This window comes from Merops nubicus, unplaced genomic scaffold (genome assembly GCF_000691845.1).
Source record: "Merops nubicus isolate BGI_N331 unplaced genomic scaffold, ASM69184v1 scaffold13846, whole genome shotgun sequence".
Lineage (NCBI taxonomy): Eukaryota > Metazoa > Chordata > Aves > Coraciiformes > Meropidae > Merops > Merops nubicus.
In genome coordinates, this window is record NW_008614430.1 from 15,008 (window position 1) to 29,368 (window position 14,361).

Sequence of the window (14,361 nt, forward strand, 5' to 3'; positions counted from 1 at the left end):
TGCTAAAGTGATAATTGCCACTTTGCCTCATAGCTGGTAACTTTTCTTTAGGGAAGAGAGAGGACTGGCCTCTGCATGTTGAAGTGTCTTGCCTATGCTCTGTGCCTTTCACCTCCCTTCTACTGAGTCTTGATTATCAGCATGTTGAGAGACATTTTTTTAGACTTAATTGAAGTGCCTGCTTGCTCAAAAAGGTCTTTTGAGTTAGTGATGCGAGTTTGTATTTAGAGTATTAACAAAGCTGTGTTATTTGTTTTGTTCTCATCTAGGTTCTTGAACTGGGATTTGATTCCTCATCCTATGGATCACTGAATGAGTAACAGATGGCCTTGCCTCGTCTTACAGGTGCTTTGCGCTCCTTTTCAAATGTCACTAAACATGAGGATTACAGTGAAGAATTAGCTGACTTAATGGTAAATTTTCTTTTTTATTTTCCAAAGCATAAGGGTTTATCTATTAAGAATTGTTTCCTTTCTTCAATTGCATTATTATAAGAGCATACAAGCAAGACTGAGCAGAGTATGTACATTTTTCTGTGGATTCCTTCATACTGTCCTCACTCAAGGTCAAATTTGCTATAGCTTTGTGATTTACGCTGGACCTTACAGTCACGAGGTGCTACATGGGTAGAGTTGCTTGGCTGTGCTAGTACAGTTCTCTCATTTCATCTTTCAGGAATTTAATTTGGGCTAGGCTGGTGTGTTTTTAGCTATGAGGCTTATGCAGAGCTCAGGATCAGAGTATTTCCCTTTGAATGTTAAGTTCACCTCTGACTTCTTGGGGGATATTTAGAATAAATTTAGTGATGCTGAATTTTGGATGTCTTTTTTTTTTTCCCCCAAGAAGTAGTTAAAGCAATAGATACATTGTGGGAACCTGTAGCGTGAAATGAGTTTGGAATCTAGGGAGCTGTAAGTCTCGTGAAGCTGCAAGAATTTGACTTTACAGAGAATTTTGCCTTGGAAAGAGTAAAGTACTGAGAGAGCGTGTGTGCGTGTGTGTGTGTTTATCCTCCTCTTTCCTTACATTGGGGAGTGTAAAGAGCAGGTAACAGAGAAACTGCTTGCAATCTTTACTTCGTAGTGACTGAATGCAATTGGAAAGAGGTGCTTTTTATCTGGTGTTTAATTTTGAAGGAACCTGCATATAGTAATTTGAAATAAATTAAAAAAAAAAAAACAACAAACAAACCCAAACAAAATATTTTGCATTTTCAGACTAAAAGATCAAAACTACATGAACAGTTGCTGAAGTCTGATCTTACTTGGAAGAAGATAATAAAGTTTGTTGATGACAATTTGGACAAAAAAGAACACCAAACTGTAAATGGTGATTTAAAAACCATATTACAAGCTGCAAAACAAATAGGTATGTTTTCATTCTTTAATAGTCTAACTATATACACTGATTTTTTTTTTTCCTTCAAGCTTCTTTCTGCCTGCATGCTTTACATATTGGTACAGTTTTAGCTCTGCCTTGATGCCAGGCTTGCCCTGAAATATCTTTGAAACTCCAGGTAATCTCATATGTATATGCACAATTTGGTCTTCTGTTTTATTTTAAAATATGAGTCGGTTGTTATGTGGCTATTCTTGCTTTTGTGTAGCTTTGTTGTGTAGTCTGTGGTATGGTTTGCGATCCACCTTTAGTAATCAAAAGTAATAGCTCCTTTTGGAATTGCAGTGCTCAGAGGAAACTGTCTTGGTGCTATCTGCTTTAATTGGTATGATGAAGAATTGGATGGCAACATAGGCAGATAACAGTGCAATAAATGTTTTCTGCTTGAAGAGTTTGATGTTGAGGAGAGAAATAATAAACTTCACTTATCTGGAATTAAGCTTTTAAAACTGAAATACATTATGGCAAAGAAAGTGGGAAACTTAGGCTTGATTAGAAATTTAGTATTTGATTGACAGACTAAAACTGATTCAGCTTGTGCTGTTAGCAGAATTTAACTTCATCGGCTCATAAAATGAGCTCATGGCTCAAGCTCTAGCAGTCAGATAGTTAAGAATTTTTTCATTTCAGTCTAGTGGGTATATGTTTTCCTTTTCTGATTGTGTTTCAAATATCTTGAATGGAACCCTAAATAAAAAGACTGAGAGAATTTATATATATATAGACATATTTGCCTTTTTTGGCATTATAGACCAAAGTTTTTTTATCACAATGCAAATGTTAACCTGCCTCACTTGTGTTTCTGTTTCTCGAGAGTTCTTTTGGAAATAACCAGAAAATTGAGGAAGAAACAAATATCTAAACACAGACTTTTAAAAAAGCCTAAATAAGTTATTTGTGTCCAGCATGTAGTAATAGCTGTGCTGTACAGTTGCTCAGGAGGTATCTGTTAAAGCTGTTAATGATTGTAATGGCTGTTGCTTTACTGAGTCATCAGAAGAAAAATTTCAGAGTTTTCTCATATCCCTGACAAAAATGTTCTAAACTCATCTGACAATACGTATGTTCTAAACTTTGCTTCGTTTCATTCCTTCTACTGTAGTGACATAACTCAGTTATTTTTACAAATTTGGTCATAATTTTTTTTAATCCTATTTTTTCTAATACAAGTAGTAGAGCTTGCCCTGTTAGTAGACTTTAACCTTTTCAGGCCAGACCTTTAAGCATGTGGCTGTGTGTCTTTCTGAGACAGGCCACTAGGAAAGGCCATCTCTCTGTTCCATATTGGGTACCTCTGCTTAAGTACACAGATCTTAGCTGGCACTTGTGATACACAAGGTTTGGGGGAAAGTCATGTAAGATGGGGTGTGAGTTTGCATCAGCTGTCAGTACCTAAAGTTCATATGGAAAAGGTTCAGTCTGTATTGATATTTAATCTGTATTGATTGAGAAGATCTACATAGTTGTTTTAAATATCCACTAGGTATAGTTTAATTGTAAGAGATAATGGAGCAAAATGTTGGCTAAGTTAGGGCTGACAAACGTATAATGACTATACAGTTTGCAACATAAGAAGTAAGACCATGTGTAGTTTAGCAAGTAGGGAAAAAATGTCTGAGGATGGAAAAAAGGTTATAAGCAAGATAAGTATTTGCCATTATTAACTGCAAATGTTATCTGTGAAAATAATTTTTCAGATTTGCATTTTTCTGTATTAATGACAGAAATTAGTATTAGCTGTGTGATTTTTTTTTTTTTTTAAATTTTTACTTTTTGCTGAAGGTAGCTCCTTTCTTCCTTTCTTTTTTATTTTCCCAAAACTTTAACAGCAGACCCAGTGTTGTGGGTAGGTAGAGCAAACTGAAAGGACTCGAAAGTAATAGTGGTAAATTTCTGTTTTATGGAGTGGAGAGGACAGAAACTAAATGAAAACAAATGCATGATTATTTAGTTAGAAAGGAATCGTCAGCTTTGACACTTCTGAATAAAGCTGGAGACACACCTTGTGTCTGGAGAAACGGTGACTGAAGCATGGATAGAAATGATTCTATTGCTCCAACCATCATCATCATCAATGTATATTAGGGGAAGGAAATTACTTGTATGCCTTTTTACTTTTATTTCAAGGAAATGAAATCTCAGCGCAGGCAACAGGTACTGTAATATTGGTTTACAGAGAAAATATCACTTACTGAAATTATCTGATCGACTTAAAACCAAAAAGGCGAGAGTATCTTCAAGTAGTGCATCTCTTGCCATCTTGGCTGGCTCATTCTATACAGGAGGGAAGGCACAGTGTTTTCTCAAGAGGTGCTTCCCCAAATAGAAGACATTAATGGTAAAGGAGAACTAGCACATCATAAACTTTTAAAGAGCCTTTTCTCAACTCCTTCAGTACAATTGCTCTTTTACTTTAGTAATGTATACTTCTGTTCTGACACATGGGATTTTAAGTAATGATGTGTATTTGTATGCTAGGAATGTAAGAGTGAGGTTCATGAAGCCAGACTTAGGTCTGTAATTTTTCAGATGTTTGAGGGTTTTTCTCCTGTGATTCCTGTATGGCTAATGCTGAGAGAGAGGCTGAAACACATTTTTCCCTTGAAATATATTTACATATATATATATGTGTATCTTTGTCACATACCTTCCATATGTAGGTTTCTAATTATCCTGTAAATGTCGCCTCTGATCCTTTCCATGAACTTTTCAGCTTTTAAAAGTGCACTATAGGGAAATTCAAGAGGACTACTGAATTTTTAGGTGCCTCCTGTGCTTCTGTGTTTCTAGTTACTCAGCCTTGTTCTGTGGGCTTATGTTGGATTTCTTTTGCTCTCTCCTGTTAAGTTGTGGGGGGAAAAAAAAATCCTTGCTTTTGCTACAGTTATACCTAACATAAGTTGAATCAAGTCACAGGTAACAATGTCAATGTGATTAAGGATCTTCACACTGATTTCAATAAGTTTTTTAACAGGCAGAAAATGGGAACATAGTAGAGCAAATACATAAGCCCATAACTGAATAGTAAAGGTATACAGAGGTAGGCACAAGACAATTTCAATTACTGAAGAGAGAATTGCCACATTTACTGTGCCTGAGGTGAGATTTGTGAAGCTTAAAAACTTAATAGTATTGTTCCTTTTAAAATAAATAATTAATTTTAATTTTGGATTAGCTATATTGTGAGTGTTATCAATTAAATCATACTATTCTCTGCTGGAGTTCTGCTGGTTGATCTTGACAGAAAAAAAGAACTGACCAGATAAACATATCTTGACAATGGCAGCTCCAGAGTAAGCTCTTAAGATGTTTATAAAATGATACAATCTTGTAAGAAATGCTAATTCTACTAAAAATGTTAGAGTAACCTCCGAAACCATTTAGAACATGATTTTTAAGCTTCAAAACAAATTCTGCATGTTGTCTTCATATAAAAAAGAAATCCAAACCAAACCAACAAACAAACACACACACACAAAAGAACCACCACCACCACAAAAAAAAAAACAAAACAAAAAAAACCAAAACACCACACATACATGCACACACACACAAAGCCAGTATGGTTTTGTCTAGTTAATGCTTGAAGACCTTAAATATCACTACTGAAGAAAATTTTTTAGTTCATCATAGGGTGTGTTTTCTTATGTTTTCCTTAAGTACCTTTGTGAATATTTGTATAAGACACATTCATGTTTTTATCTAATAATATATATTTTGTTTGCACAATAAGACATTTTGTCAATATATTCTAAATTCATGCATTTATTTGCTTTCGTTTCTTTGGGCAATTTTTTGAACTGACACACGTTTTGTAGTAATTCTACTGAGTTCTGTATGTTTAGTCTGTTATGAATATTCAGATCAGCCAGTGAATAAACAGTGAGACAAAGTGGAAAATTGTTAACATTAAAAAGCTCATAAATATACTACCGTGAGTTTAAGACCTCAGGCAAGTTTTTCCTGTAACTCGGAAAAATAAGAAAGCATTGGTAATCCTTAATATGAATTTCTAGTAAGTAGAAGAATAATGAAACAGATGCTTTCTTATTATATACCTTTTATAATTCAGTACCTTGCAAAAATTGCTACTTGTTGTTATGGTCTTTGTTTCATATATCTGTTGATGAGACTTGCAGTAAGAAATTGAATACAGTTATGTTACAGGCAATGAAAGAGGATTAGTTTGAAGAGTATAAAGTTACATTTGGTTTTGGTTTTGTTAACAGTTGGAGCTGAAAATGGACAGGAAGCAATTGAAAGTGGAGCTGCTTTTCTCTTTAAGACATTTCACAGAAAAGAATGTGTTGGCCATGATGAGACAAAGGCGATCAAGCAGATGTTTGGGCCATTTCCATCATCATCTGCTACTGCAGCTTGTAATGCCACATGTCGAATCGCTTCTCACTTCACTGAAGAACAGCTCACAGCTCTTGTACAGATGGCTGAAGAGCAGAATGGTGATAACACAGTCTTCTTTGGTAAAAATATAGTGTTTTCATTTGACATGCATGATTTGGATCACTCTGAGGAGCTGCCTGTGAATGGTGAGGCCGATGCACAGAAAATTATAAGCTTAGATTACAACAAATTTCTGAATAACCAGCTGAATCACTTACAGAATTACTGTGATGAGAAATCTGATCTCAAGTCTCTGGGAAAAGTAGATGATTCTTTTTTGTGGTACGAAGTTGGAAAGTATCTGAATGAATCTCAAGGGGGCACGCCTGGAGGGCCGACAACAGAAGACCTCTGCTGTACTCTGTATGAGATGCTTGCTTCTACCAAAAGTGATGATGAGCTTCAAAATGAGGTACGGTAGCGGATTAACCACACTGCACGTATTTGGTTGTTGCAGAAGTATACAATTACTTGATTTTGGATTATGCCAATACACTTTATCCAAGTGCCATCCAAGATTTTTCTCCTTTTTTTGTTGGTTTGTCTTGAGAAAAATTGCATGGCATCATCTTAATTTACCAGTTAAGTCTCCTTTTCCCCCTAACAGACAGGCTATTAGTTTGGGGAATGTAAGCGGGGGAGCATTTGTTCAGCTTCTCCATACTTTCTTTTTAAACAGCATCAAATTTAAGCCATCATATAAAAGTGTGAGAACTTGCAAAGCCACAATGAAGTTAACTTTTTTGACCAGGTTCCATCTCCAGTTTCAGAGCCTTCCTGTTTCTGGATGGGAAGTTGGAGAACTGGAGAATTTGCTGCTACTCTAAAATTTTGTCATATCACTTTTATTTCTTTTGATAACAAAAGGGTGTGGGTTTATTGCAGCAAGGGCAGAGAAGCTTGAGGGAGAGAAAACATTTGCTGGGAGGGTGGAGTTGAAGGGTAAACATAGTGGTAGGAAGGGGAAGGACCATGTGAAGAAAGGCTGGTGCAGAGGCTGTCAAGGCATGTGTAGAAGAGATGACTTGATAAGCAAGAAAACTGTTCTTAAATGGAGTTGGGAGAAAAATCCTGTAATGTGCTTAATTGCTTCTTCCTGTTCTCTTTTCTGTTATGTTTATTTTTCCTAACTTGTCTTGCTTTACTCCCCTAAAAACATCCAGTACTTAAATTCACAAACTGACTTTTCAGAAATACAACTGATGGTGCGAATAGACAATCCTGTGAAAGACAGTATAATGAAAATTTGCTGGAACTTTGCCATTACAGTTGAAGATTTTATTCTTCTTATCAAAAACATTGTGATAGAGAAGGACCTGAATATTTAATTTTAAATAACTATGACTATGTGTTGATATATTTTGCATAATTGCATAGATGCTGAACCCATATTCTAGTTTTGTTTGGTAATCACACCACATTTCAGCTGTCCCTCGAGCTGCTTTCTCTATACGAATATTGTCTTATAAGTATCTTTGAAAATGAACATTTTTATGCACACTACAAACAGTTTCATATTTGTGGTGGTTGTATTGAGGGAAGACGCATGAAAATATGAGTCTGAACAGGTCTTGGAGAAGAATGGATAAAGAAACTTGCATGTCAAATGAAATGCAAAAAAGAGTTCTTTGATTTACTATAGGGACCTGATGTTTATTAAGTGCACAGAGATAAAGATTAATTTATATTTTTTTTTAAAAGCAGCAGAAGACTTCATGTACAGTAACAGGATATCCAGAAATAAATCTGTACTTCTGGATAATGCCTACTTAATGCCTAAGTTTAAGTTGTAAAATGTTGAAGGAAGTGCTTGAAACCTTTCACTTTAAGCAAGAAGAAATTATTTTGTTTTTATTTTGCAACTTTTGTGATCCTAATGGATGGCTAAATCAATTGGCAGAAAGTTCAAGCTATCAGTTTTTATGTAGATCACCAATAAAGACTTCCTCCTCTTTGGATCCAAGACCTGGCAAAATTTTTGTTTTGATAGATTTACAAGAGTTTTAATATAGGAATGTGAAAAAATGGTTGACTCTGCCAATGGACACATAACATTCTGAAGAATACTGATAAAGAGTAAATCCTTTCCTTTGTGTTATTAGAGAGGAAAAGTGATTTTTTTTTTTTCCCCTCGAGTGTCTGAAACCTGTATCTTATATGGGATTTTTAAGAACTCGTAGTAGTCATAAAAAAAAACCCAACCAAACAAAAAACCCAAGCATTTTCTGTTTATTCCCCTTACCTTGATCCCACGTTGCCTTGCCTTGCAATAATTTTATTAACTCACTGTTCATTACACAATGTGGTGGCCGAGGAGGGGGTAAGACTTACTCAAACCTGATTACCTTTTGTTAAAAGCTAACTGACGTTTGTATTGTACTCTGTGTAAGAGTAATCATGACTTGAAAATTTCCTCTGGGCTTTGGATTTTACCATCACTTAGGGATTATTTTTATTATTATTACAACAAGTGTTGCTAGTGGCATCATTAAGAGCAGATGATGCTTTTAAACCTGAAGATATGCATTTCTAGAGCTATGTCATGGATTTGCTTCCTGAGATAGTATAGCAAGTGTGTGATTGTTCATGCATACTGAAAATCTTACATTAATTGGGATGATGAATGCATCCTAAAGTCTCTGTGCTTTACAAAATTATTTTTTTCTTTATAAACGGAGAAAAAAAGAACTATTGTCATGAAAGGATAATTCTTTGTAAATAAAAACCCAGGTCTGTTAAATACGTTTATATATTGTAAAACAGGGCTGCGCTGTCTTCTGTTTAGGAAGTTACCACCTGTTTATTACTAAATGTGAGAAGATGATGCTGGTGGTGAGGATTGGCAAATGGACTTCTCTAAAATAATTTCATTTGATCCTTAAGCTAAATTTATTAAGATTCCAGATCACAGTAAGCATATGAGTGTTTTTTAGATCATTTCCATGATGACGTCCTTTTTATTTGTTTCTTTTTATTGTATGTACAGGCACATGAATATATGCTATTTAGGTTTTTATCTACTTAATGAACTCTACAAGGAATCAAAATTAACTTCTCTCTCCAGCAATGTATAGCTTATGTTTAAAGTGGTTGACAAAGAAATACTTTTTTCTTTGTTTTCACTATTTAGGAACATTCCACGCTTCCTTTGGGACGGTTTGTTTATGTGGCACATCACTGGTGATTCTTAATTAGAGGAAAATTGATTCTTATGCTTGGAGTGATATGGGAGTTATAGCTTGTTTTCTAAGTGTTTAGGACATGTGCCTTTCCTTGGGGACATAAAGTCTAGTAAAGCTAAGTGACAGCTACTGGAGCATGCTTTTCACTGTATGTCAGATTTTGTTGATGACTGTGAAATGGTAATGATGCAGTAACAAGGCTGTTTAAAAACAAGAAGAAAAGGTTTATGACAAACTATAGAGCTTCACCCTAATACCATTTTGCTTTTTTATTATTTTCTATTAAACCTTAGTATGCAGTACATTCCTCAGATGGAGTACTCAGTTTCAAGTATATGATGCTTTCAGAATGAAGACTTGGAGCATCTAAAATCATTTTAGCAACTTTACCATTTAACCCCTCAAACAATAAGTAGGACAAAGTTGGAGCAGTTTAGTCTTTCTGATAACACCATACTGTCCTTAGAGCCTGTGTCTCTTTCTTTTATGAACTCTTGTCACAGTTTATCTGCAAATTTTTTCAATTTTATTTTGCAGATAGCTATCTCTGTTTACACTGATACAGAGGTGCATTATCCCTTTATCATAACAAAACAGGAAGAAATTTCAATTAGAAATAAAATAACTAGAGAAAAAAAAGGAAACACAATCAGAATTGTGTTAAGATCTCATTTATATTGCATATGTTGTGAATAATTGAGCAATTTACTCATCTCAGGCTAAGAAAAAAATAAAAGACATTAATGCAATTCAGCATATTACATTAAATGGTGTTTCCCAGACAAAATCACAGTAAATGCTGTATAAATAACTAGAAGAATACTGGGCTATGATGTGAAATAACAGAACTGTTTCAAGAAAATTCCATCGTAAGTAGTAGCTTGCATATTATGTGATTAACGCTTATCTCTGTATGTGATAAATGAAGTCTAAGGAGAAACTTTCTGTCTGCTTTATAGTTGTGACTATCTCCAGCTCTTTGCATTAAAGGGTAATGTATACACATTCTTGAACTATAGCATCCAGGGCTTCCATCAATTAAATACAACCCATCTGTACTGCAAACTGTCACAATGGGCAACAAACATTCATTTTTATTTAATTTCTAAGAAGAATTTGTTATTAATCATTGCTACTTAAGGTAGAGTAAGATATAGCTTGTTCCTTGTTATCATAAGTACCTGAGAACATTCAGGTAATGAAAACTATAGTAAGAGACCAAAGGGTAGTAACGTGAAGTTTGACAGTGCTGAATCCTTCTTTTAAGGGTCAAAAACATTCCTTTGAAATCAAAGTAGACCTGAAATCAGAAAAGTACAAGTTGCAGAATATAGGTTTTATATGATGGAAAAATAAAAGAGGTCAGGAGTTGGGCAGCACCTCTTCCTGTGTGTTTTCCTTAGTAGTTCCATCCAGTAATACACTCATCATTAGAGACAGAAGGTTACAGCTTTATTACTGAAATTCAGTTCTTTTCATACTTATTTCAGAATGGAAGTTAATAGATTATTTCGTTGTTTCATTAAGTAGGATTTTTTTCTCACTGTGGGGTTTGCCTGTCTCTGAGCACTTGATGTAGCAACAGACTTTTAGACAGTTTTCCCCAAGCTCAGTTAATGTGGAGCTTTGTTGCTTCTCAGGCTTCTGCCTGTGACTTTTCTTTGACTGCCTTTGTCACTGGTAGCAATAAAATGATTTTTTTTTTCCACTTGAGTTCACCTACATTGTTTCTGTTGCCCTATCCTAATCCCACCACAAATGTCTGCCAATATGCTCAGTTGGTTGAACCTGTAAATGCTCTTGGGATCAAGAACAAGGGGAACTTCACTAATCTGTCAATTCAACGAACTGGCAGGAAGCTCTTCTGTGTCTGCCACCAACCTTTCTGCAGAAGAAGTACAGAACAGTAAAGGAAAGCAAAATTTATTTAAACTTTAATAGAATCTGGAAGGGACCTCTTCTGTCAGTGATACAATATCTTAACCTAAGGAAGACTCATTAATAAGAGAATGTGGGAAAGTTTGTCTCAACTTCTCCCCTGATGACTGCTCCAGAGTCACGTTGCCTGGGTGGTTAAAATGAACCCTTGTTATTTCCTTTCTGGCTTTATTCAGGGATGGCTGTGTGATCACTTTTCCTGTGCTTCAGCTGCCCTCTTTTTTCTTCTTTTTTTTTTTTTTTTTTTTTTTAAAACCATTTTTAAAAATGAACATCAAAGAATTGCACTTGTAACTTTTTTTTCTCCCAGACAACGCTTTGTCTTTCCAACAACAGCTTTTCCTTTCATTTACCCTTCAGGCATTTCCTTGCCAACTTTTAATTCTTCAGTTAATGCTCATCTTCACAAATTTAAGAAGTCCTCATGTGGAAAATTGCAGTGTTTTAAATGATGTCCAGATGTGAGACAACTGCTACGTATTAATTTTCTGGATTAATGAAGTATTAGACTCAGTGAGGTATCATTAGTAAGTCCATGCTATGTTTGTGCCATTTTCTAGTTACCTGCATGTCTTTTTTTCTTTCCAAAATATGTAATAAACTCTTTCCAAATCATATTTATATTTTTCTTTTCCGCAGTCTTATTACACTTGTATGTGTGTGCTCCCTGACCTACAATTTCATGTGTCAGTTCTGGAAGATTTATGAAAGGTTATCTTGTACTCAAGCTGGGAGAACAGTGAGCTCTGAATTTTTTTCCTAGCCTCAGTGTGATAATTTTTATATCCATCCTCTTTTCTCATTAACCACCATAGCCTTAGAGCCAAAATAATTTTTTTCTTTAACCATAGATAAATTTTAATTTTAAAATTGCAGTGGATTAAAGTAACAGATCAGTAATTAAGACTAAATAATAATGGGTCAAATTTCCTTAGCAAAAGGGAAATTTGTGCTACAGAAAGGGACCTAGATAGTGAAGATAGCTGGTCATTGGCACTCCAAAGGAAAAACACACCTGGACGCTGTCAAAGCAAAAGGCACTACAGTTATTCCTCAACCTAGGAATATGAGCCATTTTTCCCCTTGTGTCCCAGAATCTCTCCAGGAGAAACTTGTACCTATTACACCTTGTACCTTCCATATGATTTCTTATAGAAAGGGAGTCTCCATCTCCTTTGTAGCCACCCTTTAAATACAGGGACATGGTGATAAGGTCTCCCCTAAGCCTTTGTTTTTCAAGGCTGAACAAGTCCAGCTCTCTCAGCCTTTCCTCATACAGCAGCTTCACCGTCTTTTGATCATCTCTGTGGCCCTTCTCAGGACCCTCTCCAGCCTGTCTGCATCTCTTATGTAGCAGGGACCAAAACTGAACACAGTGTTCCAGATGTGGCCTGACAAGTGCTGAAGTGAGTAGGATAATGACTTATTGGTCTCTGCTGTTGATGCAACTTGATCCCATCATCCAGATCAGTTATGAAGATACTAAACATCATTGGGCCCGAGATCAATCCCATGCGACAGGCTGCCAGCTTGAAAAGGAGCTATTTACCACCATCCTCTGGGTGTGGCTGGTCAGCCAGTTCCCCACCCACTGCACAGACCACTCATCTAGGCCATAACACATCATTTTCTCTAGGAGGGGGCTGTGGAGAACCATACTGAAAGCCTTGGAGAAATCTAGGTAGACACTGTCCACTGCCTGCCCCACAACAACCGAGCAGGTTACCTTGCTGTAGAAGGCGATCAGGTTTGTTGGGCATGATTTGCCCTTTGCGAATCCATCCTGGCTTTTCCCAGTCGTGTGCTTTATTTGACTTGTGACAGCCCCCAGGAGGATTTGTTCTATAACTTTCCTAGGGACTCAAGTCAGACTAATGAATCTGTCATCTCCAGGATCTTTTTTTTAAGCCCGTCTTGTTGATGTGGGTGACATGTGCCTTTTTCCAGTCTTCTGGGACGTTCCCCAATCTTCAGGACTTCCCAAAGATTAGGGAGAGCAGCCTTGCAATGATGTCAGCCAGGTCTCAAAACACCGTTGGGTGGATGTTGTCAGGGCTTATCAATTTATAGCGGTCAAGCTCCAATAATAAGTCACATAGCGACTCTTCCTTTGCTGGTGGTGGGTCTGTCTTTCCATCAGCCTGGATTTTTGTTCCTGAGGCCCAACAGTTCTGATGAAGACAGATAAGAGAAACACATAGCAGGAGGTGAGTTTTTCTGATTTGGTTTGTTTTTCCTCTGTAGTCATCTTTTAAGACAGCTTTCAAATCTATCCAGTGAAATCTAGTATAGCATCGCCACCTTCTGGAGGCGTACACAGTTCTTTATAAGTAGGAAATTTGCATACAAAACTTTTACTAAATTATGGTTGTAGTTAAATAAGGAAAAGAAGGTATTCACAGGTTTTGAAGTCTTCTTCTTGAGATAAATGTGGATTTCAGCATGGTTTTTTTATACTTGATAACTTAGTTGTATTTCTAAAATTGTGTATCTTTCAGCCTGTAGCAGTGACTCTTATTTTAGAATTTCATCATCTCTAAATGAACAGATTTGGCAACAGAATTAGCCTCAACCTGCACCTTGAAAGTCACAGAGCGTGTGTTTCAGAGTAAACCAAGACTGGTTGGTGTTAGTTCTGATGAGCATGGAAACTGTATTGTTCAGCAGTCAACAGATAATGTTTTTTCTCTAGCCCTTTAGTTATGGTTCTGTTCTTTTTTTTTTTTTTTTTTTTCTTTCTTTTTTTTTTCTTTTCCCAGAAAGCTTTTTTTCATGTATCTCATGGATACTATAGAAAGAAGTTTGGGCTTTTTTTATAGCATAGCAATCATCTGTGGGTTTTTTGAGGGGAAAACTCCACTTTGCTGTTTCACAGTGCTTCAAGGAAAGACTGTTGGTTGGGTAAATATCATGACAGATGAAGGTGATTATCTTTCAAAAAGCCACACAGTCCTTGGATTGCCATTGCTTAGTTTATCTGTTGCTGCCCCCTCATATTTGAACAAATTTTCCTTTCCTTAAATGCGTGCCCCCCACCTTAAAACTGAAAAAGTTAGAGTTAAAAAAGTGATATTGCCTTTCACGTGATAAATGACATTTTGCATAAGCATGACAAAAGGCGTATCTAGACTGACTTTGATCAATACTTGCTTTTTATTCTTCAGAATACATGTCATAATTTCTTTTAATTTTATTGTTAATAATATTTGCTTGTTTGGTATACTTGTTTAATTTTGCTTATGAAATGGAGAGGCAAGCAGCACAGAGAAAAAAGCTATGAAAACTATCTGTAGCTATCATATAAATGTTAGACTTTCTAAATTAACATCACACTCTTATGCATTTTATTACCCTGCTTTGAGCACAAAGCAAAACAAAATCTGAAAGGTTTGGGGTGATGCTCAGTGTGGACTAGTAATTCTGTCTTCAATTTTCAATGTCT

General features: G+C 35.9%; 1 protein-coding gene across 1 annotated transcript in view; it reads left to right on the top strand.

Moving 5' to 3' along the window:
• Positions 1-267: 267 nt before the first annotated feature.
• The window catches only part of LOC103774806 (activating signal cointegrator 1 complex subunit 3-like), a gene marked incomplete at its 3' end in the record, with an annotated part of 30,016 nt that continues 15,922 nt past the window's right edge, over positions 268-14,361 (top strand). The window contains exons 1-3 of the mRNA XM_008942234.1: positions 268-413; positions 1,218-1,368; positions 5,628-6,211. Coding sequence (XP_008940482.1) covers positions 324-413; positions 1,218-1,368; positions 5,628-6,211 — 825 coding nt within the window. The remainder of the gene's footprint in view (positions 414-1,217; positions 1,369-5,627; positions 6,212-14,361) is intronic.